The 23,938-nt window shown below is 45.6% G+C and overlaps 2 protein-coding genes across 6 annotated transcripts in view; both read left to right on the top strand.

The window, feature by feature from the left end:
• The window catches only part of SPAST (spastin), a 62,172-nt gene extending 55,120 nt beyond the window's left edge, over positions 1 to 7,052 (top strand). For all 4 annotated transcript variants that reach the window (XM_084625217.1, XM_084625218.1, XM_084625215.1 and 1 more), the window contains one exon: positions 3,376 to 7,052. In XM_084625217.1, the coding sequence (XP_084481343.1) occupies positions 3,376 to 3,498 (123 nt within the window). In that variant the 3' untranslated portion in view covers positions 3,499 to 7,052. The remainder of the gene's footprint in view (positions 1 to 3,375) is intronic.
• Positions 7,053 to 14,030: 6,978 nt separating this feature from the next.
• Positions 14,031 to 23,938, top strand: part of SLC30A6 (solute carrier family 30 member 6) — a 41,923-nt gene continuing 32,015 nt past the window's right edge. The window contains exon 1 of one of the 2 annotated variants that reach the window (XM_084622908.1): positions 14,031 to 14,130. In XM_084622908.1, coding sequence (XP_084479034.1) covers positions 14,128 to 14,130 — 3 coding nt within the window. In that variant the 5' untranslated portion in view covers positions 14,031 to 14,127. The remainder of the gene's footprint in view (positions 14,131 to 23,938) is intronic. The other variant, XM_084622909.1, reaches the window with a different exon arrangement.

A 23,938-nucleotide genomic window follows, 5' to 3' on the forward strand; every position in this document is an offset into this window, starting at 1 on the left:
GTCCCTGGTCAGGGCAGCCCCAGAGTTCGAAAGTTTATCGGCGGAGCTTTACCTCCCAACCTGGGTGGAAATGGGACAGGGGTAAGAGGCACCTTACGTGATCTGAAGCTGACCGCCCCATAGCTCCATAGCGGCGCTCCGCTTCGCCAGCTGCTCCACAAAACTCCTTCGCGCAGCTGCACTCCGCCAGCCGCCCCACGAACTCCTTCGCTCAGCTGCGCTCCGCTCCGCCAGCCGCCCCACAAACTCCTTCGCTCAGCTGCGCTCCGCTCCGCCAGCCGCCCCACAAACTCCTTCGCTCAGCTCCATGGCCCACAAGCAGCTCCTGCCATCCACACACTGCTCCGCGTCGAACTGCTTCACCAGCCGTCCCGCAAACTGCTCCACAATATATCTTCAGGCTCCCCCACTACTTAACACAACACTCAGTGATTTCAGCTCTTAGGTGAATTCAGCTTATAGTAGGGGAGCCCCAGTGCTGGTACACTGTCAGCCCAAAGTGAGCTCAGCAGCCTATAACTAGACTTCTAATGAAATCAAAATTAGCTCTGATATTCCACAGTGGAGAGAGGAGGAAGTGCAATCAGCATGTAAGGCCCTCACCAAGGGGCCCATGCCACCAAGTATTAATACTTGTCCCCAGCCTCTCTCCATTCACACAGTTTTGGAACCCATGACCCTTGCCTAGCGAGTGCTACTTAGATGATGGTGAATCCCTCCATCATAACAAAAGGCCACATACAGTTCCAAGCACAGTTCCCATAATCAGGGTAATAACAATTTATTCTTCCTGCCCCAATAACAGAGACACTGGGGATCCCACAGCAGCCAAAGTGACCATTTGGGCAGCTATGGTCTCATTCTAGGCATGGTGGGTGTGCCTATGCAAATGAGATCGGCCCCTGAAGTTCTTTTCCACAACTTGCCACACCTCACCACCAGATGTCAGGGTGGAGCTCATCCTGACACTGCTTACATTAAAAAAAGAAATCTGCTGCAGCCCCTCTCCCCATGGTATTTCTCTTTGTCTCTTGTCACTGTGACACATGTGGCTGCACCAGCAAACACTAGGCCCAAAGAAATGTGGAGCTTTTGAGATTGTAATGTGTGTATTCATGTAGGGTTTGTCTGTGCTGCCCCGAAGGCCTACTGTGGGTGTGAATAGTGGTATGACCAAAGCGCTGCACTGTAACTTTCCCAAGTGGATGCTGCAGATGCAAACTAAACTCAGCCCTTTTTGAAGAGGAGTATGCTAATATGAACTAGGAGCCTTTTAGTTTGTGTAATCTAAACTGCCCTGCAGTTTAGAACAAAGTCTTAGTGATTTGTTTACTAGGCTCACAGACTTGGACAGCTTTTCAGTCTCCCAAGCTGTGAAAGATGTAGAAACTGTTTTGTTTGTTTGGCAATCTGGAAATTTGCCTACACTATTTTACCCTTCCTTTAATAAACTTCTGCCTCCCAGTTCTTAGCACATAATTCTTTATAGCCTGACTGTTCTTTTGACTCCTTAGAGCAGGGTTTCCCAAACTTGATTTGTGGCTTGTACAGGGTAAGCCCCTGGCGGGCCATGAGACGTTTTGTTTACCTGAGCGTCCACAGGTACAGCCGCTCACAGCTCCCAGTGGCTGCAGTTCGCTGTACCTGGCCAATGGGAGCTGCGGGAAGCAGCCACTGGGAGCTGCGAGCAGCCGTACCTCTGGACACTCAAGTAAACAAAGCATCTCACGGCCCACCAGGGGCTTACTCTGAACAAGTAATTGGGGATTGGCCCTGCTTTGAGCAGGGGGTTGGACTAGATGACCTCCTGAGGTCCCTTCCAATCCTGATATTCTATGATTCTATGATTAAGCCGCGAACCAAGGTTGGGAACCCCTGCCTTAGAGCAATGTTCTGAAGTTATGTCCTAATATAATTTTGTAGAGTAAGTCCCCTCTGTGGACTGGGGACATTACACAACAAAACCCCCACTGAATTATATGACATTTTAATCCTGTTATCTGTGGAAAAAACACCATGAACTACTCTGATTGGACCAAGGCCCCTCACATGCATTGGCTAGCACCACCTAGTGGAATAGAAAATAATATTTCACTTTGGCCATTCTAGATCACAAGAGACTTAAAACAGATTTTTGTATAGTGTATTACCTCTGTGGTGAGCTGGAGCCAGTTCACACCAGTTCGGGCGAACCGGTTGTTGAATTTTGAAGCAGTTTTAGAACTGGTTGTTAACCCGCTTCCCTGCAGGGGGTGCTGAGGCTTTGATGGCCTCTGGCCACCGGGGGCACTGCGGTGCAGGAGCCATGTGAACTGCTGCCTGGCCCTGGGCATGAGTCCTGTTGCTGCTACTGCTCCCCTGGCCCTAGGGCTCCCGCTGCTGCCTGGTGGGTCCCTGGCTGCTCTGCTGGGCCTGGGCTGCATCCTGCTGCTTGGGCTGCTCCGAGCCGCCCTCCCTGTGAGCACCCACCACCCTGCCCACAGCCAGCCCGTCTCCAGCCACCCCTGCACCCCCTCCCTGCCGCATGCACCCCCTCCCTGCCGCATGCACCCCCTCCCTGCCGCGCCTGCAGCCAGCCCCCTGGCCTGCCTGCAGCCAGCCCCCTGGCCTGCCTGCAGCCAGCCACCCCCGCACCTCCTGGCCTCTAGCCAGCTCCCCACGCCCCTGTCTGCAGCTGGCCCCACGTCCACTGGTGCCCTGCAGTTCCCAGGACAGTAACCCTGCACACCTGCTTCAATGAGGGGGGCAGGGAGCAGCTGGGACCCACACATGTGCACACCCTAGGGTGACCAGACAGCAAGTGTGAAAAATCAGGACGGGGTGGGGGATAATAGGAGCCTATATAAGAAAAAGACCTCAAAATCTGGACTGTCCCTATAAAATCGGGACACCTGGACACCCTAGCACACCCCAGGGAGTGGCGGGGACCCACACGTGTGAAACGGAGCTCATTTCTAGTTCAGGCCCATCTTTTTAAAAAAGAACTTTAGGCAGGGTTAACATACATCCGTATTTTCCCTGGCATGTCCGGCTTTTTGGTTCTTAAATCGCCGTCCAGGAGGAATTTTTAAAATTCCTCCCGGGAAAATAGGGACATATGGTAAACATGTTGGTACAAAAAATACATACTGGGGTATAGCCCTTAAATCAGAACTTTTTATAGGGAACCAGTTGTTAAGATTTTGGCAGCTCATCGCTGTATTACCTGTGTTTCTCACTGTAATCTAACTCTATCTTGGTTACACAAACCCAATATTTAGCACTCATTTATATTGTATTGCTCTGAAAGTCAAGTCCAAAGTCTTCATTTATTGAGTAAGCACATGACACATGAACACATTCATGGTCTTAAAATGCCTTTCATTTTTTGTCTAGATGAGGAATATCAGATTGTCAGATTTCACCGAGTCTTTGAAGAAGATAAAGCGCAGTTTGAGCCCTCAAACCCTGGATGCATATATTCGCTGGAACAAGGACTTTGGTGATACTACAGTTTGAAGAACTGCTGTGTAAAAGTGAGGAGACAGTGCTGCCTGCAATGAGCAATTGATACAGACCGGGAATGCAGCCAGAGTTTACAGGACTTCACAGATCTTTAAATATCTGCACTGGCAACTTGAGATTGATTGATTGAAAAAGAAAAATTATACAATGTGAAAAGTTGATTAAGGCCTCCGTGCCTTTTTAGTCAGGATTTACTCACAGGGCATGTAAGTTAAAGCACAATAAGACCTGGGGTAAGACTTCTAGCAATCTAATCATGGTATGAACATTAATCTGTGTATTTTGTTGGCGATATAAGGTCCAATTGTATTGACTGTTGAAAGATTTATACCCTTGCTTGTTTTTTTAAATTTGTCTCATGACATTTACTTTTCCTGCTCTCTTCCTGGTAACTACTAACTTCTAACTGGAACTTCGTAAATTTTTGTTTCAGTTTTTAATATTTTTATCCATATTGTGCCAAATAAACCATTTCCCTCTGCAACAGGAAGAACAGCATTGGGAATTAGCATTATTTAAAAAAAAAAAAAAAGTATCCAAATGGAAAGCAGCTGGTCTGCTACTACCTTGTCTTTTGTCTGGTTATAGTGTGGCCATACAGTTCACAGAACAGTTTTTTAAAAAAGACCTTTGGTAGCAGAACAGCAAAAATCCTATCAAACCAGTTGAAATTAACAATTATTACATTATAGAATTGCTATACTAAGCCATTTTTGCCAGCAGTATTTTTCTTTAATTCATTTGTAAAGCTTCCACTGTAGAATGTTGGTTTATTCTTATGGTGTGTTAACTTCTACTTGAAACCCAACTGATTTTGGAGAGAATAAATGATTCTGTCAAATTGTGAAGTTTTAGAACTAGTGTTTCTACTCTGTATTCATTTCTGTTTACAATAACTAAACTTTTAGTTAAGTTTCCATTCTGGTCCTTGCTTTTTTTAATCTGCAGAGCATTAAAATAAGTGGCTAGATATTTAATACATAGCACACACTGACATTTTTATACCTTTCATGTGCTTTGGTTTGTATACTAAAATCTAAAATAAACTCAACTGATCTTTTTTAAAAAGTAAAATACATTCTTTAAAATAAACACCTGAATTTTTATTAAATAAATGACCTACTGTAGTAAATAGAAACACTTAAATCATGGTCTTTAACTACTGTAGTAAAGGGAAATGCATATTTGGCCTGTACTGCATATGGGCAACATTTTTGTTTACAAACACTACTGTGGAGCTAAACTATGCTTAAAACATCATGAGAAAACGTCTGTAGGAAGGCATCCTGTGACAGCTTTGAAAAACATATTTTTTTCTTCAGTAATTAAAAACAAAGAAAACCACCCCACACTTGTGAAGATTTTGCTACAATAATAGTGCATGGATTTTTACTGTCAGTAATTGTTTAAGAAATCTGTTTATACAGCTTGTTTGTAGTTTTTCTTCGGAAATTGGAAACTTGAGTTTTCTATTAAGATTGTCATTAAAATACTTTTCTTACTGCTTCAGGAATGGAGCAGTCAAAACACTGAGGACAGTTGATCTTATAGTTTTAGCTATAAAAGGAACTAGCTGATGTAGAACTCGGGTGCTTACAATTCTACAACAGAGCCCTCTTTTATCCATTGCACAATATTGGGAAGTATATAACAGCAGAAACTGTCAGCTGTTCAGAGACGTAAACACGATTGTTCTATTCATGTTTGAAGAACTGCAGAGATGGCTTAATATTACAAAAATCAAATAAGGCAATAGGAGGTGATAAGAAATAGAGGCACTGTTACACTGAAATGCCTTTTAAAGAGTATAACCAGTTTGATTAGAAAACTTCAAGAGTGCAAAGTTTCTCAACTATGTGGTGTCATACATAATTAAGGTATGTGAGTTCTGGTCCCCTGATCCACCTCTCAGGACTGCTTGGAAAGGTAGCCACTGCCAGTAGCATTATAGGATTTCAATGCCTCCGCTTTCTAAAGAGACTTTTTTAACCACTTTGGGCCTTAGAATTTTGAAGCACTTGCTTTGCACTGCTGGGTAATTCAGTCATAGGTTTCATCACTAAAATTGGATAGTACTTCTTGGTTAATACCTCTTGGTTAACTAGTCAGACCTCTTAAGACCCCTCATTTCTCTTTCCATGAAATTGTGTAATCTTGTCTCAAGCACCTTATGGTGCAATAATTACTACTTTAGGTAAATAGTTTTTATTGTAGATATCTTTATAGTCTTTTTTCTTTTTTCTGCTAACCAATCTAAATTTTTCTTAGTCCATTCCTTCATGTTTTATTAGTAGTGTCAAATTTAAATAAGTGCTCATTAGCAGTATAATGTTCCACCTGAAGTGTAAGGATCACCGGTTAATGGAAAACACCTGGATGATGAAGCATTATTAGGTAGGATCATAGAGAAACTTTAAACATGCATATGCATCAGAGGGGAAGAGGATTAGTTCCTTAATCTCTGCTGTACAGCCAGACAGGTCACTGACCCCTTTTACACCTTTTCTCAAGCAATTAGGCACTGCATTTTCTCAGAGCACAGAACTGGAAGAGACCAGGCAAAAAGTGCAGCCCGGTACTGTAGCACATTCTTGCGGACTTCTCTCACTACAGGTATGCCTTGTGAGCAGACTGGAGTCCTGGGAATGGGTCTGAATAGGAGAATGGGTCTGCCTTATCTTCAAGTCAGCCATTCCTTCTTGCTTGCCCAGTGGCTCCATCCAGGTTCTGCACACAGAGTTTGAGTTTAAAAAACTGGCTTCTGTCACTCCAGGTCAAGATACTACAGAAAGCCAGTCATTTTTTGATGACTAGTGGGAGGAATCCTTTTTTTAATTTAGTCCTTCACCTAACAGAGGACCTCAGATATAGTGGAGTGTTTCAGATTTTGGTCCTCCACGTGAGTAAAAAGTTGAGTGATGGCAAGAGGCCACTTTTCATAACCCAGAGTTACAAAAACCAAAGGTGCAGACAAAAAAAATAATCGTTTGCAGCAAATTTACCTGATGACTCAAACTGGAGTGAGGTTACTTGTATTTTTGCTCTGAGAGACTTGTATTCAAGAGTGTCCTTTTGTGAATGTTTGGATTCTGAAATGTTATAAACGTTGCTATGGAGTATTAAGCTATGTCCTTTTATTGATAAAGGAAAAATGTATGTATAAAAGCATGGTGAGCAGTCACATAGCTTTAGTTTCACAGTGTTGGTTGCCCTACAATAAAATGTTGCAATTTGTCTTGTTTTTACCGTTTCTCTGTCAGTTTTGTTACATAAAATGTCCAAAACGAAGAGCCTCTGATAAATCCAAAGCTTATTAAATAGCTATGGCGTTTAAGATTTTCTGATGTAATACCAGATCACTTGGGGGGCAGGGGGGAAGCTGAGGGGGAACGTGTATATACCTCATATATTTAGTTTCTGTGGGACATGACTCATTTAAAAAGCTAATGTAAACCTAAGTGCTATTTCCTAATTAAATAATGTGCTGAAATTGAATGTGTGATTACCTCAAAATCATGCTAAATTACAAATAAAAAAGTGGAAACTGTGATTTGAGTGACTGTTTAATCCCAGTGGGCTGAGCCAACAGCTCTGAAAATGCAAGGAAAACATGGCTCAGCGCTGCTAAAGCTGCTCAGCTGACTCCTGCTTAGATAAAATTCTCTCTCCATATTTTTTGAGTGACCAGACTTACAAAAACGAAGATAGTGAAAGTTGGGGAAATTGGTTATTTTGTGAAGCTAGGAGAATGTGTGATCTAGGGCTTAGAGCAGAAGCCTGGGAATTTAACTTCATGACACTTCCTTCCAGTGACTTCATAGTGTCTGACCTTGGGCAAGTCATTCTGACATTGTAATATTGGGGGAGGAGGTCTTCTCCATTCATGCTTTTTTAAACTCACCTCATCTATGGAATCTGGCCAACAGCTCCATGTCACTTTTTTTATATTTATCATAACAGCTAATTGTCTGTCAGTAGCTTTGAGTGATCAATCTTATGTTATTCCCTGTCTTTCCCTGCACCTCCCACCCTCCCTCAGTGTTTACGCTGGCTCTTCCTGACATCAAGTGTGCGTTTAGGCTTTAAGGTCTTCAGGGTTATTATTATTATTATTTTTATACTGAGACACCTTTCTGGCCACTGATAGAATTTTATTCTAAATGGTCCACTAATTGGGGTCCTAAGCTGTTGAATATCAAGGAAATATTTTAAAATAAATATGGGCTATGAGGGTTATATGTTAGGCATCAGCTATGGATTTATGAATTAATCCAAAGCCATGCCCAAACAAGTCCTTAGACGTTCTGGCTTTGGTTCAGAAGATATAGTTTACATCAGAACATCATTTTAAAAGTGGGTTTGATTCTTTTTTGGGATCAGGTTAGTTTGTGCTGTTTCTCCCATGAGCAGTACTGAGAACTCAGTGCAGAGTGCCAAGTTTGCAGTAGCTGAAGAGCCAAATACCCACGCAAGGGGGAGATTTGGAGTGTGAAGGTGGTCTGTGATAGTCAAGTTTGCATGGATTTTGCCTTTTGGAGAAGGAACAACAACAAAAAAACCTGGCACCACCAGCTGTTTCTAAATCGCTGCTAAACATCTACCATGCTCTGTAATAAAACTTTCATCTGTGCCATATACTGGCAGAGCATGGGAGCCCTGCTTGCTTTCTCTGCCCAGGGAATTACCAGATAAAAATATTTTTGTTCGTTCTCCACATTAAAATTATTCATTAAAACAAAGTGATGCCGTGAGCTGTTGTGTACATTGTGTGCACAGTTAACCTACCTTAAGACACAGTAAATGCAGCAAGACCTATTTCACACAAGTTCACTTGATAAGATAATTTATGGTAATGCTCCAAAATAAAGCATAGTGTGTGGGACTGGGATATTTTGGGCGACTTGCCCTTGTTTAAAATGGTGAATATACATTTGAGTGAGGTTAGCCTGCTATTGTGCTCTGAGTTAACAATCCACCCCCACCCCCCTTCTCAGTCTCATTTCCATTGGTACGTCTTGGTAAAGTGTCCTATAGCATATGCTTGGACTGCTAAAACCTCAGCCATGGAATCTTGTAGCTCTGTATTAGATAGGAGACAATGAGATCATTGGACTGAAATAGTTTTAAAATAACCCAAAGACTTGGCCAAGCATCATGGAAACAGGAGCATCACCACCGGCCATCTCCTGCCTTGTGTTATCCCAGTCAGCTTGGTTGTTTGATAGGAGAAATGAAGAACGAATAAGTCAAGCTAATGCAGTGATCCAGAAACAGTAGCAAAATGTTTTTCAAGAGGACTGAAGTGTAAGGAATATTCATCTTTGTCAATCAACAACCTGGATTAGAAAGACATTTTGGCTAGCTTTATTGCATAATTGTCCATTACTGGGACTTTATACCTTCCTCTAAAACACTTGCATCTGGCCATGGTTGGAGACAAAATAGTGGATGAAGTGGACCACAGATCTGCTTGGGGGGTATCAATTCCTATGTTTCCAGGCTAGGGAGCGTAGGGCATGTCTTATGCAGGGTAGGAGGGAGAGCTTGAATAAATTTAACCAGTACCATAAATTGCAAATGCCCAGGAACAGCACAGTGTAATTTCTAACATTTGCCTCATTGGGGTCTGTGAAGACTAGAGCTCTAATATCATGATCTTATCTAAAGTGATGAAGAATTCACTAGGACAGGAATCTTTTGCTCCTACAAGGATGGTCTGAGCCAGCAGGTATAGACACATTATGGAGAAATTGTTAAAAGTATGATGATAGGAAAACAGTTCTCAAGTTTGCTAGAAAACACAAGCATGACATTTTATATGTTCACTAATATCATTATGCGTATCTCCATGTGCTTTAAAAACTTGTCAATTTTTACCTCTAGTAGAGAGGCAAATAACTCCATTTCACTGATGAGTAAGGTCAAAACCCAATCTGAGTAGAGACTGCTGGCAGCAGAATCAGTGCAGTTCTGGTGCAGAAAGGGGGTTTGCATGGGGAGATTTGTGCATGCACACACATGGAATTTTGTTATGGAAAAGGACCCTATTTTGCATGAGATGGGGTTCAGGTCCAGATCAAACAATTATGTGCACAGATAGTCTTGTCTTATTCCTCTCCCTGTTTGTGGGTAGTGGGAAGGGTCTACAATTGTTAGCCTGGTGTAGGCTGTGAAAAACAGTTTTGAAGCTACTCCATGGCTCAGAAGAGCTTCCTTCCCTCAGCTCCTGCTTAGTTAGTCTGGCTAGGAGCTGGAATTTAGCTGAAGTGAGTTGTTCAAGGTGTCATAAAAGGGCTGTGGTGGAGCTAAGACTAGAATCAAGGGCTGGGATTTTCAGAAGTTTCCAAGTGATTTATGAGCACAAGTCTTATTGACTTTCAGTGGGGCTTGTGCTCCTGGTAGTGGCACTGCCCCCAAAGAATTTATTCTAGAAATATTTCCTGTGAACATATTGCACCCTTTGTTGTGCTCATAAACTATTCTATTGCTCTTTCAAGAACAGTGCAAGGGAACCTCCCCTCCTCATCTTCCTGACCCTTCCCCACACAGTCTGGGGGCACTAGCCCATATGTGCTGCCTCCCTTTCCCTGGCCATGCGCCCTGGGGGGAAAACTGCAGAGAGGAGACAGCCAGGTAGGAACAGAAACAACCAAAGAAAGGACATTTGGATATTCAAAGAATTTTCTACAGTTTTGATGCGGCTTCCTCAGCCCTTTCCTGACTGGTTGGTTGCTCCAAATCCTCTCCCTCACACATCTATTTAGATTGTAAGCTCATTAGGGCAGGGGCCATTTACTCTGTGTCTGTACAGTGCCTAGCACAACGGGGCCCCATTCTTGGGCACCTCTGTAATAAACATGGCAGATGCTTTTGAAAATCTCAAAGCTGGTCTCTGCTAGTTATGTGTCTTAGCTACAACATCTTCCTTCTGCCACCAATATTTTTTTGTATTTCCAGATCTCATCCCGGCCATCTGTATGAGGCACCAAGTTTTCCCAAATGTCTTGCTTGTCATAGAATCATAGAATATCAGGGTTGGAAGGGACCTCAGGAGGTCATCTAGTCCAACCCCCTGGTCAAAGTAGGACCCAATCCCCAATTTTTGCCCCAGATCCCTAAATGGCCCCCTCAAGGATTGAACTCACAACCTGGGTTTAGCAGGCTCAAACCACTGACCTACCTCCCCCTGTCCTTGGGAGTTTGTTAGTAATCATCAGTGAGCTGAAATTAATTCTTATACATGAGGAAGCCAATACTTACCTTCTGCAGATCCTTAAAATGCCATGAGGCACGTCAAGATTAACAGCCTCAGTTTTGCAGGAGAGTAACACCCTGGATATGAAACAAAACTCAACTAAATGATGAGCAGAAACCACAATAAGCATAGACATGGATAACTGTCATCTGTGCTGTTTATCCTTTCTTCTTCCTTCCTTTCTGACTTGCACTGTTGACTGGAGAAGGGAGACGCAGCTAGAGCCAGCGGCTGAACTGCCTTCCCTAAAATGCTGTACAGTTCTTTTCCTGTTTAGATAAGCATAAAGGAGAGTTCAATGGAAAAAAATACTTCTATGGTGTGCTACACCCATCTCCTAGATCAGAGGTTCTCAAACTGTGGTCTGCGGACCACCAGTGGTCCACGAGCTCCATTCAGGTGGTCCGCGGATAGTTCCCTCTACAGTGCATGCTTGGGCGGCCACCCACCTAATTACTGGAGCCGTGCAGGTGTTGCTCCACTAATTAGGTGCCTGGACCCTGGAGAAGATGCACATGTAAGGTGAGGTGGAGGCCTTGGGGGGAATAGGAGGTAGGTGGGAAGGGGCAATGGGGTGAGAAGAGAGGGTGGGGGGGGAATTTGGGACATCCAGAGCTGTAGCAGCCAAAGAAAGAGGCCACTTTTCCCAGCTCCAGGGCTGTGGCTGCTAGGGAGAGACGACCCTCCTTCCCAGCCTCAGCTCAGGGACTGCTGCGGTGGGGGAAGAGAGGGAGAGAACCCTAACCTTCCCAGCCCCAGCTCGGGGACTGCTGAGGCAGGGGAGAGAGGGAGAGACCCCCCTACTTCCCAGCCCCAGCCCAGGGGCTGCTGCAGAAGGGCAGAAAGGGCACATCCATCGCATTAAAAAGGTAAGACTACTGATATTAAAATATGAGTGGTGTGCTTTTATTTGTAGAATTTTTATTATTAAGGTTTTTTAATATAGCACTTTTATCTGAAGTGCTTTACAATAGTTAGCTAATGGTACAAACAACATTCAGAAAGATCATTAAGTGATCCACTGAGACCCTCAGCAATGTTCAAGTGGTCCATGAAGAAAAGTTTGAGAACCACTGCCCTAGAGCTTAAGTAAACATCTGCGATGATGTCTCTGCCCATCTAATTATTAGTCACTTAAGATCTAGAAGGACTTGGGTCTGGCACAAAATAAAGATATTTTTTCCGTTAAAATCACCTGTCTGAGGTAACATAAGAATGGCCATACAGGGTCAGACCAATGGTCCATCTAGCTTAGTATCCTGTCTTCCAACAGCAGCCGATGCCAGAGGCTTCAGAAGGAATGAACAGAACAGGGCAATTATTCCAGCCTTTGGCAGTTAGAGGCTTAGAACACCCAGATCAGGGGGTTACATCCCTGACCATCCTGTACTCCATGAATTTATCTAATTATTTTTTGAACCCAGTTATAGTTTTAGCCTTCACAACATTCCTGGCAATGAGTTTCACAGGTTGACTGTCTGTTGTGTGAAATAGTCCTTCCTTTTGTTTGTTTTAAACCTGCTGCCTATTAATTTAATTGGGTGATCCCTGGTTCTTGTGTTATGGGAAGGAGTAAATCACACTTCCTTATTCACTTTCTCCACACCATTAATGGTTTTATAGACCTCTAATACATCTTTTCATAATCATCTCTTTTCCAAACTGAAAAGTTCCAGTCTTTTTAATCTCTCCTCATACGGAAGCTATTCTATACCCCTAATCATTTTTGTTGTCCTTCTCTGTACTTTTTCCAATTCTAATCTATCCTTTTGAGATAGGGCAACCAAAACTGCAAGCGGTATTCAAGGTGTGGCCATATAATGGATGTATATAGTGGCATATTTTTTTGTGTTATCTATCCCTTTCCTAATGGTTCCTAACAATGTTAGCTTTTTTGACTGCTGGTGCACATTGAGCAACTGTTTTCAGATAACTAACCACAATGACTCCAAGATTTCTTTTTTTGAGTGGTAACAGCTAATTTAGACCCCACGGATTTGTGTGCATAGTTAGGATTATGTTTTCTCACCTTTACATCGGGGCAATGGATTCTTCCTAAAAGTGGGAGGCCCCCCAAGCCTCACCTCTTCCATAGTCCTGCCCCTCCTCTTCCCCCAAGCCCATTTTGTCACCCAGACTTTTGTGAACCCTTTGTAAACTCTTCACACTCTTATTTGTACTTAATTATCTTGAATAATTTTGTAGCTGTCTGCAAATTTTGCCACCTCATTATTTACCCTTTTCCCAGACCATTTATGAATATGTTGAACAGCAGAGTCCCGTACAGATCCATGGGGGACACAGCTATTTAACTCAAGCCGTTGTGAAAACGATCCATTTATTCCTACTCTTTGCTTCCTGGCTTTTAACTGATGCTCTTGGGTCACGCTCCCCATTTCAAGAAACACTGGCCATCCCTTTGAAATCCGTATAGACGCAGGGTAAAAGGACCATGAAATCTGTGACACGTCCATGGCACGTTTTTCACAGCTGTGAAATGGGCAGGGCCCTAGCCATAGTTGTGCTTCATGGAGCGGGGCCGGTACACCAGCAAAACCCTTTGCTCGGACACCCAGGACTGCTGTGTGCTGGGCCAGTCCAGCTCATCAGCATCATCACAGAGGCTCTTTCCCCGTGCTGCGCCCGGTGCCGTTGCTTTGCCGTAGCAGCGCAGGGCTGCACGCACAAGCAGGAACCTGCTTACACACTGTGGGCCCGCACAGGCCGCTCACAATGCGTTACCCGGGCCGCGGGGCCAGCAACCCTCGCTGCGCGGGGCGGCCGGCCAGCAGCCCCGGAGCCCGCCAAGCAGGGCGGGCCAGTTGGCCCGGAGCTCGCGGGTCTGGCTGCTCCAGGCCCCAACCCGGCGCGGCAGCCCAGCCCCGCGCAGCTGGGAACCCGGCGGACGCTAGGCACGCGGCCGGCCTTGAGCACACAGCGGAGCTGGGCCGCTGCGGGTTGAGAACAGCTGGCCCAGGCCCGCAACACCCGCTCCGGGCAGCCACTGTCCCGCTCCGCACGCCACCCCCTGCGAGCGAGCTGATTGGTCCGGGCTCTTCCTTCACGGCTGGGGGAGGAGCAGTGTCGTCGTTGGCGTCAGCTGCTCGCCCGACGCGCCCACGCCGCCGTCCTCGCGCCCTGTTAGGAGACCACGGCCTCGTGAACCACACATGCGCATTTACTCTCTCATCTGTTGAGCCCGCCGCTCCGTCCCGCCTGACGTATTGGCGTCACTTCCGGCGTCCCCAAGGAAAAAAAAAGTGACATTGCTCCTCCCCCTTTTTTCACCATGGCAACTGGTAGATCTGCCTCTTCCGACCCCAGGGAGCGTAGGAGCCGCCTGTTCCGGTGCTGGGCGGGGGAGTAACATGGTGAGTTGCCCCCGGTGAGGGGGAGCAGCAGCAGCGCGTTGCTGTGGCCCCCGAGCTGCCATTGCCCCGGGCCCGGGTCTCGGTGCCTGCGCGCTCGGGCGTCCGGCCGCGCGGGGCTGGCGCTCCCCAGGCTCCAGGCTCAAACCGCCTCGGCCTCGCATGAGCTCCTGCCCGCGTCCGCCGGTCCCGCTCGGCCTTGCCTGGCCTGGCCTGGCCTGGCCTGGCCTGGGGGACGTGGCTTCTGGCGAGCGGCGCTGGGAGGCTGCTGTGGGCCGGGCCGCTGGAGCGTGCACGCTGAGAGCTGCCTACCCCGCTCCGCCGGCGCTCAGGGCCTGGTGGCTCCCCCGGCCCGCGAACCTCCGAGCCCCTCAGTGCCCGCCCCGCCGCCGGCAGCTGCGACACTGGTACCTGCTCTTGGCTGTGCCGCGGGGGCCGTGAAAAGGGCAGGTACCAGCTGTCCTGCTGCCGCCTGAGGGGGATCTGCGCTGCCTGGCACAGCTGTGGTGTAGGCACTTGTTACAGGCAGGGAAGGGGGGACACTGTTCACAGCCCCGAGCGGTGTAACTAAGTTGCCCTAAGTTTTAGGTGAAGACCAGGCTTGTCTCACTGAATGAACCAGGAGCTCTGCATGTGAAGCTGGTGCTAAACATAAGCAGACTAAGCAGTTGCTTAGGGCGCCAAGCAGCTCAAGGGACTCCCTATAATAAGGGATAATTATTGTTGTGCGTGGAGGGTCTCCCCCAAATATTCCTGCTTAGAGCCTCCAGTGGGCTAGTACTGGCACTGCCTGCATGCACTGGAAGCCATCAGTGGGTGGCCTGCTGCGGCAGGGCAAAGCCAGCCCTGGTGCATTACTGGAAGAGGGGGTGGCAAAGAAAGGAGCATATGGAAGGAGTAGGAGTACTTGTGGCACCTTAGAGACTAACCAGTTTATTTGAGCATAAGCTTTCGTGAGCTACTTCATCCGATGAAGTGAGCTGTAGCTCACGAAAGCTTATGCTCAAATAAATCGGTTAGTCTCTAAGGTGCCACAAGTACTCCTTTTCTTTTTGCGAATACAGACTAACACGGCTGTTACTCTGAAACCTATGGAAGGAGTGTGGCTGGTGGGGAAGAGAGGCGGTGCAGGGGTGGGGCATGGTTGGAGGTGGAGACTGCCTAGGCCCCTGCTGTGGTCCAGTGTTAATGGTTTGTCAGGGACTTATAAATAATGCTGCGGGTTTGTCACGGATTGGCCACTGCATGTGTCCTGTGTCCTGTTCTTCTCCCCCTCCCCACCCCCCCCGCAGCAGAGTTTGGGTATGGGAGGAGGTTGGGGCACATGATGGGGTGAGGTGGGCTCTGGGTGGCACTTACTTGGGGGGCTCCCTGGAAGTTGTGACATCCCCCTCGCTCAGATGCTAGATGGAGGCATGGTCAGGCTGCTCTGCACGCTGCCTGTGCCTAGCAGCTGAGCAAGGGGGCTGTTGCTGCTTCTGGGATGCCCCCCAGGTAAGCGCTGCTCAGAGCCCTCCTCACCCTGTTGCGTGTCCCAACCCCCTCCAACATCCAGACTCTGCTGCTGGCGGGGAGGTGTGGAGCCAGCTAGGGAGCCTGCTGTCCCTGCCTGTTCCCATCAAGGGTCCCGGGTTGTGTGTGCGTTCCCCCCCTCCCCCCCCAGTTTTAGTCAGGGGTATATAGTAAAAGTCATGGACAGGTCATGGGCTGTGAATTTTTGTTTACTGCCTGTGACCTGTCTGTGACTTTTACTAAAAATACCTGTGACTAAAATGTAGTCTTGCTTGTAAGTAGGGCTGTTTATTCTGCAGCTGGATAACTTTCCACTGAATCTGTTTCTTGCCACAGTTACGTTTCACACTCCAAGCATTTATTAAGTATATAATGTCAAACATTAAAAAGTGTGTTGTTTAGATTCAATGTCGAGCACTCAAGAGTTAGGAAACACTATCACAGTTGCCTATACAGCCTGAATTCCACCCTCTTGTGTATCCCTGTCCTGCACTGAATGAGGCAGGAGTCCTATGGAAAAGAAAAATGTGACAGTTTTTAATTAAATGATCATAATGCATATAGATAAAGGAGGTAAGTTAGGGTTGTATGGGTAATAGAGAATTTGGCATTGCCTAACTTTTCAGTGCTCGACTTTGAAATCTGAGTAGCATTGTTTTAATGTAGTTTTGTGTATGTGACTATAGGCTTTTTTTAAAGGAAGATGATGATAAATTCTCTAATGTACAGCTCTAACTCCCTCATCATGCATCATCAATTGGGCTTGAATCCTCAGCTTTCAGTGTTGAAGCACTGACTTCTGCCACTTGAGCTGCAGAACTAACTATGCCAGCTGATAGAAAAAGAAATCAGTTAAAACTGAGGGAGGATGGTTATCATCGTGTCCTGGATCTGGATGAGTAGTTGAGGGAAGCCCAGAATGGTGTGGATTTTTTTTTTTTTTTTTGTAGAGGAGTTCCTCCCCATGTACCCATCTATTAGGGGGGCGAGCCCCTGGATCCATGTGCTATAGCGGGGGTTAGGGGGAGAAGGAGAGGGAACCTAGCTTGTCTTCTCCTTCTCCACTCCCCAATCTAGCTACTGTTCCAATAGCTCCCAGGCGTTCCTAGTGTATGGTGGTGATGCTGCTGCTGCTTCTTTGGCAGTGAGGTGGGCCAAAATCTTTAAAATGTTCAAGTTCAGATATTTTGGCAGCTTGCCAGAGTTTTTCTGATTGAAATCAGTGACAGAAGGGAAATAGTCCTTCAAGTAGGTGTCTGTATGTATCCTATTCTAGCTATATTTGTAAGTCACGGACGGAAGATGAGACTGTTTGAATCGTAGTGTCTGTTGGGCTATGTCTGCACCTTGCATGCCCCCTGCATGCAAGAGCATAAAGGGCAAAGTATCTTCAAATGACCCTCAGTACCCGCTTACTGCCAAGGGCAGGGAGACAAATCAAGCAGTGTCTGCCTGCTACTTAGAATCTGTACTAGAATCTGCTTCTCATAGTCAGTTAATTCCCATCTAATGCCCTCTCTTGTTTGTTTTATTTTATTGATGCAAAAATAAATAAATATAAGATTTTGCCTCAGCACTTTGTACCCTTTCCTTGATTTAAAATGGCTGATTGAAAGCCCTTGGGCTTCACCCATGCCAGTCCTATGACACTCATTCCATATATGCATGGCCATAGTTGTTGCCTTTTTTGTCTCTGTGAGAGCCATGTGCCAGGCTGTGCTCAGTATAACATTCCTTTATGATCAGGACAAGAAAATCAGGGGTATTTGCCTGAACCTGTTTGTACCAAAGGGGTATAAATCAACCTCAGAGTCTCCGCCAGATAATGCTGGTGACCAGCTACTGGCATCAGAACTAACAAAAGAAACATTAACAGTACCAGTTGATCTAATGTTAGAGGATGTAATGATGTCCCTGGCACCTCACTTTGAACTTATGACACTACATTTGGCACTGGTATGTACCTCTGTCCTCACAGTGCTGACGTGGCCTTAAAGATGTGTTGCATTTGGAGGAAGCCTAGTTGTCTTCTCCATCACTAGGACATGGCTTCTCTTCACATTCCAGCAGAGAACTTTTTCCTCTTTGTTCACACACATCAGGAGAAGGCCTCTCTACAAACCAGGGTGCACTCACTTCAGAGCCCTGACTCTTCTGCCTCAGACATGGCAATAGCCAAGTCCCAGAACCAGCTTCATCCCTACAGTGCTCCATCTTGACCTTACTGGGCATACTCAGGACCTCCATTAAAAGGACCCAGGATTCTGTCTCCCTCTTACCATTCAAGAAAATGCAGAAGTTCATGCTGTCCTACATCAATGTCCAAGCCTCTGTCTGGAGGCAGAAAGGAACAAGAACAGCTTGCAGAGGTAGAACAGGCAGGTCTTGAGCCTCCTGAACCGCACTCTTCATCTCCTGCCAGAAAACCTGTCATTATCTTCCATTGAGATAGTCTCTTTGGCTCCTATATCAGCTTCAGATGATTAGAAAGCCTTCCAGAGCTGTTCTCTCATATAGTTAATACCCTTGAGATAGAGACCTTAGTGATTGAAGAAAAATCTCACAAGCTTTTTGATAGAGCACATTGTTCTGCTCCTGCCAGAAATGAATTACCAAATGAGGACGTCTTAGAACCAGCCAAAACCCTATGGCATGCACCAGCAACATTGCCTCCAACTGCTAAAGGAACAGAAAAATACCAGGTACTTTAAAAGAGGTTTGAATTATAATGTACTCCACTGCCCCAACACTAAGTTTATTAATGATTTCGCAATCCAAGGTCATTCCTAAACACAAGGACCCAAAGAAATTAGATCTCTTTGGAAGAAAGGCTTACTTGTTGAAAAGCCATTATTACTTAAATTTGCTAGTGATGAAGCGATCTCTGTGAAGCCATGGATGCCTCCGACATGGAAGGTCGGTCGATGGCCATTGTGGTAATCATACACAGAACATTGTGGTTACAGGTCTCTGGCATTCCTAGGGAGATGAAGAATACAATTGAGGACTTGCCCTTTGCAGGTACAGACTCATTCAGCACACAGTTCAGTGTGGTCTACTCCCCAGAGGACTCCAGGGCCACAATTCACTCACTGGACATCTGCACCTTTGGATCAGATTGCAAGTCCTTTAGATACAAATGGCAAACTAAAGAGAAGGCATCCAGGTACGCTTAACAAGGGTCTTCTGAGTACTCACCTACCAAGAGTGACCTAGACAAATTGGAGGATTGGGCCAAAAGAAATCTCATGAGGTTCAACAAGGACAAGTGCAGAGTCCTGCACTTAGGAGGGAAGAATCTCATGCTCCACTACAGGCTGGGGACCGACTGGCTAAGCAGCAGTTCTGCAGAAAAGGACCTGGGGATTACAGTGGACAAGAAGATGGATAGGAGTCAACAGTGTGCCCTTGTTTCCAAGAAGGCCAGCGGCACATTGGGTTGTATTAGTAGGAGCATTGCCAGCAGATCAAGGGAAGTGATTATTCCATTCCCCTCTATTCGGCAGTGGTGAGGCCACACCTGAAGTATTGCATACAGTTTTGGTCCCCCCCACTACAGAAGGGATGTGGACACATTGGAGAGAGACCAGTGGAGGGCAACAAAAATGATTAGGGGGCTGGGGCACATGACTTATGAGGAGAGGCTGAGGGAACTGGGGTTATTTAATCTGCAGAAGAGAAGAGTGAGGCGCGATTTGATAGCAGTCTTCAACTACCTGAAGGGGGGTTCCAAAGAGGATGGAGCTAGGTTGTTCTCAGTGGTGGCAGATGACAGAACAAGAAGTAATGGTCTCAAGTTGCAGTGGGGGGAGGTCTAGGTTGGATATTGGGAAACACTATTTCACTTGGAGGGTGGTGAAGCACTGGAATGCATTACCTAGGGAGGTGGTGGAATCTCCTGCCTTAGAGGTTTTTAAGGTCAGGCTTGACAAAGCCCTGGCTGGGATGATTTAGTTGGGGATTGGTCCTGCTTTGAGCAGGGGGTTGGACTAGATGACCACCTGAGGTCCCTTCCAACCCTGATATTCTATGATTCTATAATTCTAAACCAAGATTATTTCAAAGGAAGCCATCGTCCTTTGTTTCAGAGTAGCAGCCATGTTAGTCTGTATCCGCAAAAAGAAAAGGAGTACTTGTGGCACCTTAGAGACTAACCAATTTATTTGAGCATAAGCTTTCATGAGCTACAGCTCACTTCATCAGATGCATGCAGTGGAAAATACAGTGGGGAGATTTATATACACAGAGAACATGAAACAATGGGTGTTACCATACCCACTGTAACGAGTGATCAGGTAAGGTGAGCTATTCCCAGCAGGAGAGCGGGGGGAGGGGGAAACCTTTTGTAGTGATAATCAAGGTGGGCCATTTCCAGTAGTTGACAAGAAAGTGTGAGGAACGGTGGGGAATAAACATGGGGAAATAGTTTTACTTTGTCTAATGACACATCCACTCCCAGTCTTTATTCAAGCATAAGTTAATTATATCCAATTTGCAAATTAATTCCAATTCAGCAGTCTGTTTTTGAAGTTTTTTTGTTGAAGAATTGCCATTTTTAGGTCTGTAATCGAGTGACCAGAGAGATTGAAGTGTTTTCCGACTGGTTTTTGAATGTTATAATTCTTGACGTCTGATTTGTGTACCTTTATTCTTTTACGTAGAGACTGTCCAGTTTGACCAATGTACATGGCAAAGGGGCATTACTGGCACATGATGGCATATATCACATTGGTAGATGTGCAGTGAACAAGCCTCTGATAGTGTGGCTGATGTGATTAGGCTCTATGATGGTGTCCCCTGAATAGATATGTGGACACAGTTGGCAACGGGCTTTGTTGCAAGGATAGGTTCCTGGGCTAGTGGTTTTGTTGTGTGGTTGCTGGTGAGTATTTGCTTCAGGTTGGGGGGCTGCCTGTAAGCAAGGACTGGCCTGTCTCCCAAGATCTGTGAGAGTGATGGGTCGTCCTTTAGGATAGGTTGTAGATCCTTGATGATGTGTTGGAGAGGTTTTAGTTGGGGGCTGAAGGTGATGGCTAGTGGCGTTCTGTTATTTTCTTTTTGGGCCTGTCCTGTAGTAGGTAACTTCTGGGTACTCTTCTGGCTCTGTCAATCTGTTTCTTCACTTCCGCAGATGGGTATTGTAGTTGTAAGAATGCTTGATGGAGATCTTGTAGGTGTTTGTCTCTGTCTGAGCGGTTGGAGCAAATGCGATTGTATCATAGAGCTTGGCTGTAGACAGTGGATCATGTGGGGTGGTCTGGGTGAAAGCTGGAGGCATGTAGGTAGGAATAACGGTCAGTAGGTTTCCATTATAGGGTGGTGTTTATGTGACCATCGCTTATTAGCACTGTAGTGTCCAGGAAGTGGATCTCTTGTGTGGACTGGTCCAGGCTGAGGTTGATGGTGAGATGGAAATTGTTGAAATCATGGTGGAATTTCTCAAGGGCGGCTTTTCCATGAGTCCAGATGATGAGGATGTCATCAATGTAGCACAAGTAGAGTAGGGGCATTAGGGGAGGAGAGCTGAGGAAGCGTTGTTCTAAGTCAGCCATAAAAGTGTTGGCATACTGTGGGGCCATGCGGGTACCCATAGCATCCTTTCTTGTTCATTCTGCATCTGCTTCCTGGCAGTTGGTTGACACAAGGATCAAGCCAACACACACATGAGACGAACTATCTCCAAACCTTGTCTTCAGATGCCAGTTTTCTTTCTTTCATCAGGTTTGGACTAGAGCAACAACTGACAGATGGGTGCTGGAAGTTGTCTCCCATGGATATCCCATCCAGTTTCAGTCCTTGCTTCTTACCCAGTCCCTTCCCAATCCATTTTTAGGGACCGTTCTCATGAGAATTAGCTAAAAGTGGTTTCCCTGTTTCACCTCGAACAAGGGTTCTTAAACTGGGGGTCGTGACCCCACAGAGGTTCACAATGTGGTTACATGGGGATCGTGAGCCGTCAGCTCTGTGGGGCTGACAGCCCTGAGCCCCCATTAAATTAAATTAAATTGCCCCTTCCCCATTTTTAATTTATAAGGGGCAGGACTCACACTCAGGGGCTTGTTGTTTGTTCAATACAAAAAGTTTGAAAACCAATGACCTAGAAGCTAGAGGAGTTATATCTGAAGTACAAAGAAAGAGGCTTCTACTCCTGATATTTCTTTATTCTGAAGATGAATGGGTTTTTTTGTCCTGTTCTAGACCTGACAAAACTGTACACATTTATACATTGTCTCAGATTCAGGATAGTAACATTAGCCTCCATCCTTCCTTTTCATATTGCTCAAGACATGCATTTGCATATTCCCATCCTTCTGGCCCACAGAAAATGTCTGTGGTGCAAAGTAGGACCCAATCATTACTAGTACATGGTGTTACTGTTTGGTCTCTCCATAGCACTGAGAGTTTTCACTGTGGTGGCAGCTCACTTGAGACAAGGCATTTGTGTCTACCTATATCTAGATGATGGGCTGATCAAAGGTAGATTTCATCAGGAAGTTGCTACAGCATTGAAATGACCTTCATCTGTTCAAGCAACTGGGTCTCATAATTGTTCATAATTCACCATATCTCATACAAGATTTAGTAGGAACCTTAACTGAATGCAAATTGGAGAACACACATCATCCTGAGGAGAGATTTTTGCTCTCCAGATAACCCTCACCAATATGAAAATGAATCCATCAACTACAGTAAGAACTTGCTTCAGATGTCTAGGTCACAAATCAGCTTGCCCATAGCCAGACTTCACCTACGTCCATTACAAAGTTGACTAAGATTAGTGTATCACCCCCAAGAGGCATCAAATGAAGGTATCAGAGTAGCAGCCATGTTAGTCTGTATTCGCAAAAAGAAAAGGAATACTAGTGGCACCTTAGAGACTAACCAGTTTATTTGAGCATAAGCTTTCATGAGCTACAGCTCACTTCATCGGATGCATTCAGCAGAAAATACAGTGAGGAGATTTATATACACACAGAACATGAAAAAGTGGGTGTTCTCATACACACTGTAATCAAGGTGGGCCATTTGCAGCAGTTAACAGGAACGTCCGAGGAGCGGTGGAGGGGGGCGGGGGGAAATAAACTTGGGGAAATAGTTTTACTTTGTGTAATGACACATAGACTCCCAGTCTCTATTCATAAACCAGTCGGAGAACACTTCAAACTCTCTGGTCACTCGATTTCAGACCTAAAGGTCGCAATATTACAACAAAAAGACTTCAAAAACAGACTCCAACGAGAGACTGCTGAATTCGAATTAATTTGCAAACTGGATGCAATTAACTTAGGCTTGAATAAAGACTGGGAGTGGATGTGTCATTACACAAAGTAAAACTATTTCCCCATGTTTATTCCCTCCCACCCCCCACCCCCCACTGCTCCTCAGACGTTCCTGTTATCTGCTGGAAATGGCCCACCTTGATTATCACTACAAAAGGTTTTCTCCCCCCCACTCTCCTGTTGGTAATAGCTCATCTTAAGTGATCACTCTCCTTACAGTGTGTATGATAGCACCCATTTTTTCATGTTCTGTGTGTATATAAATCTCCTCACTGTATTTTCCGCTGAATGCATCCGATGAAGTGAGCTATAGCTCACGAAAGCTTATGCTCAAATAAATTGGTTCGTCTCTAAGGTGCCACATGTACTCCTTTTCTTTTTGCAAATGAAGGTATGCGAGTTGTGGTCCCAGCTCATATTCTGTCATTGCACTGGTGCTCAGACCCCAAAAACGTGTACAAGGGAGCACCTCTCTTCACACCACCTCCTATAAAGATGCTGAACACCGGTGCATCAGAGACACAGGTGCACACCTGGACTACCTCCAGATAGTCCCAAAAGGACATGACTCTACATATAAACGTTCTAGAATTTGAGTGATCAGATTTGTTAGCATAGCATTCCAATGTGTTCTACAGTTTTCCACCATGACAGTCGGTACCCATATGTTCACCCCTTTTACAAAACTGTTAAATTTTGTACAAAGCATACTGTGTAAGGTATCATTTGAAAACTCATGATTTGCTGATCATAATTGTCCTGGTAAAATGTGTGGCAACATTGTATGTAAAGATAGAATATTTTACTGTATAAAATTATGAAGACATGTCCCATCATGTTCTGGAGGGCAGTCAGAAACAAGTTCCCCAGAGACAAAAGGTAGCTGGTGCCTCAGCCAGGTGTCAACTAGATCAAGTGGACCACCACCTTAAGTGGCTACTCTTTGGCAGGAGAGAGGGTGTGTGTGTGGGGGGGAAATCTACATTTTGACAAAGAAGCAGCTTAAGGTTCCTGGCCAC

The sequence above is a fragment of the Lepidochelys olivacea genome, assembly GCF_965140295.1.
Source record: "Lepidochelys olivacea isolate rLepOli2 genome assembly, chromosome: 3".
Lineage (NCBI taxonomy): Eukaryota > Metazoa > Chordata > Testudines > Cheloniidae > Lepidochelys > Lepidochelys olivacea.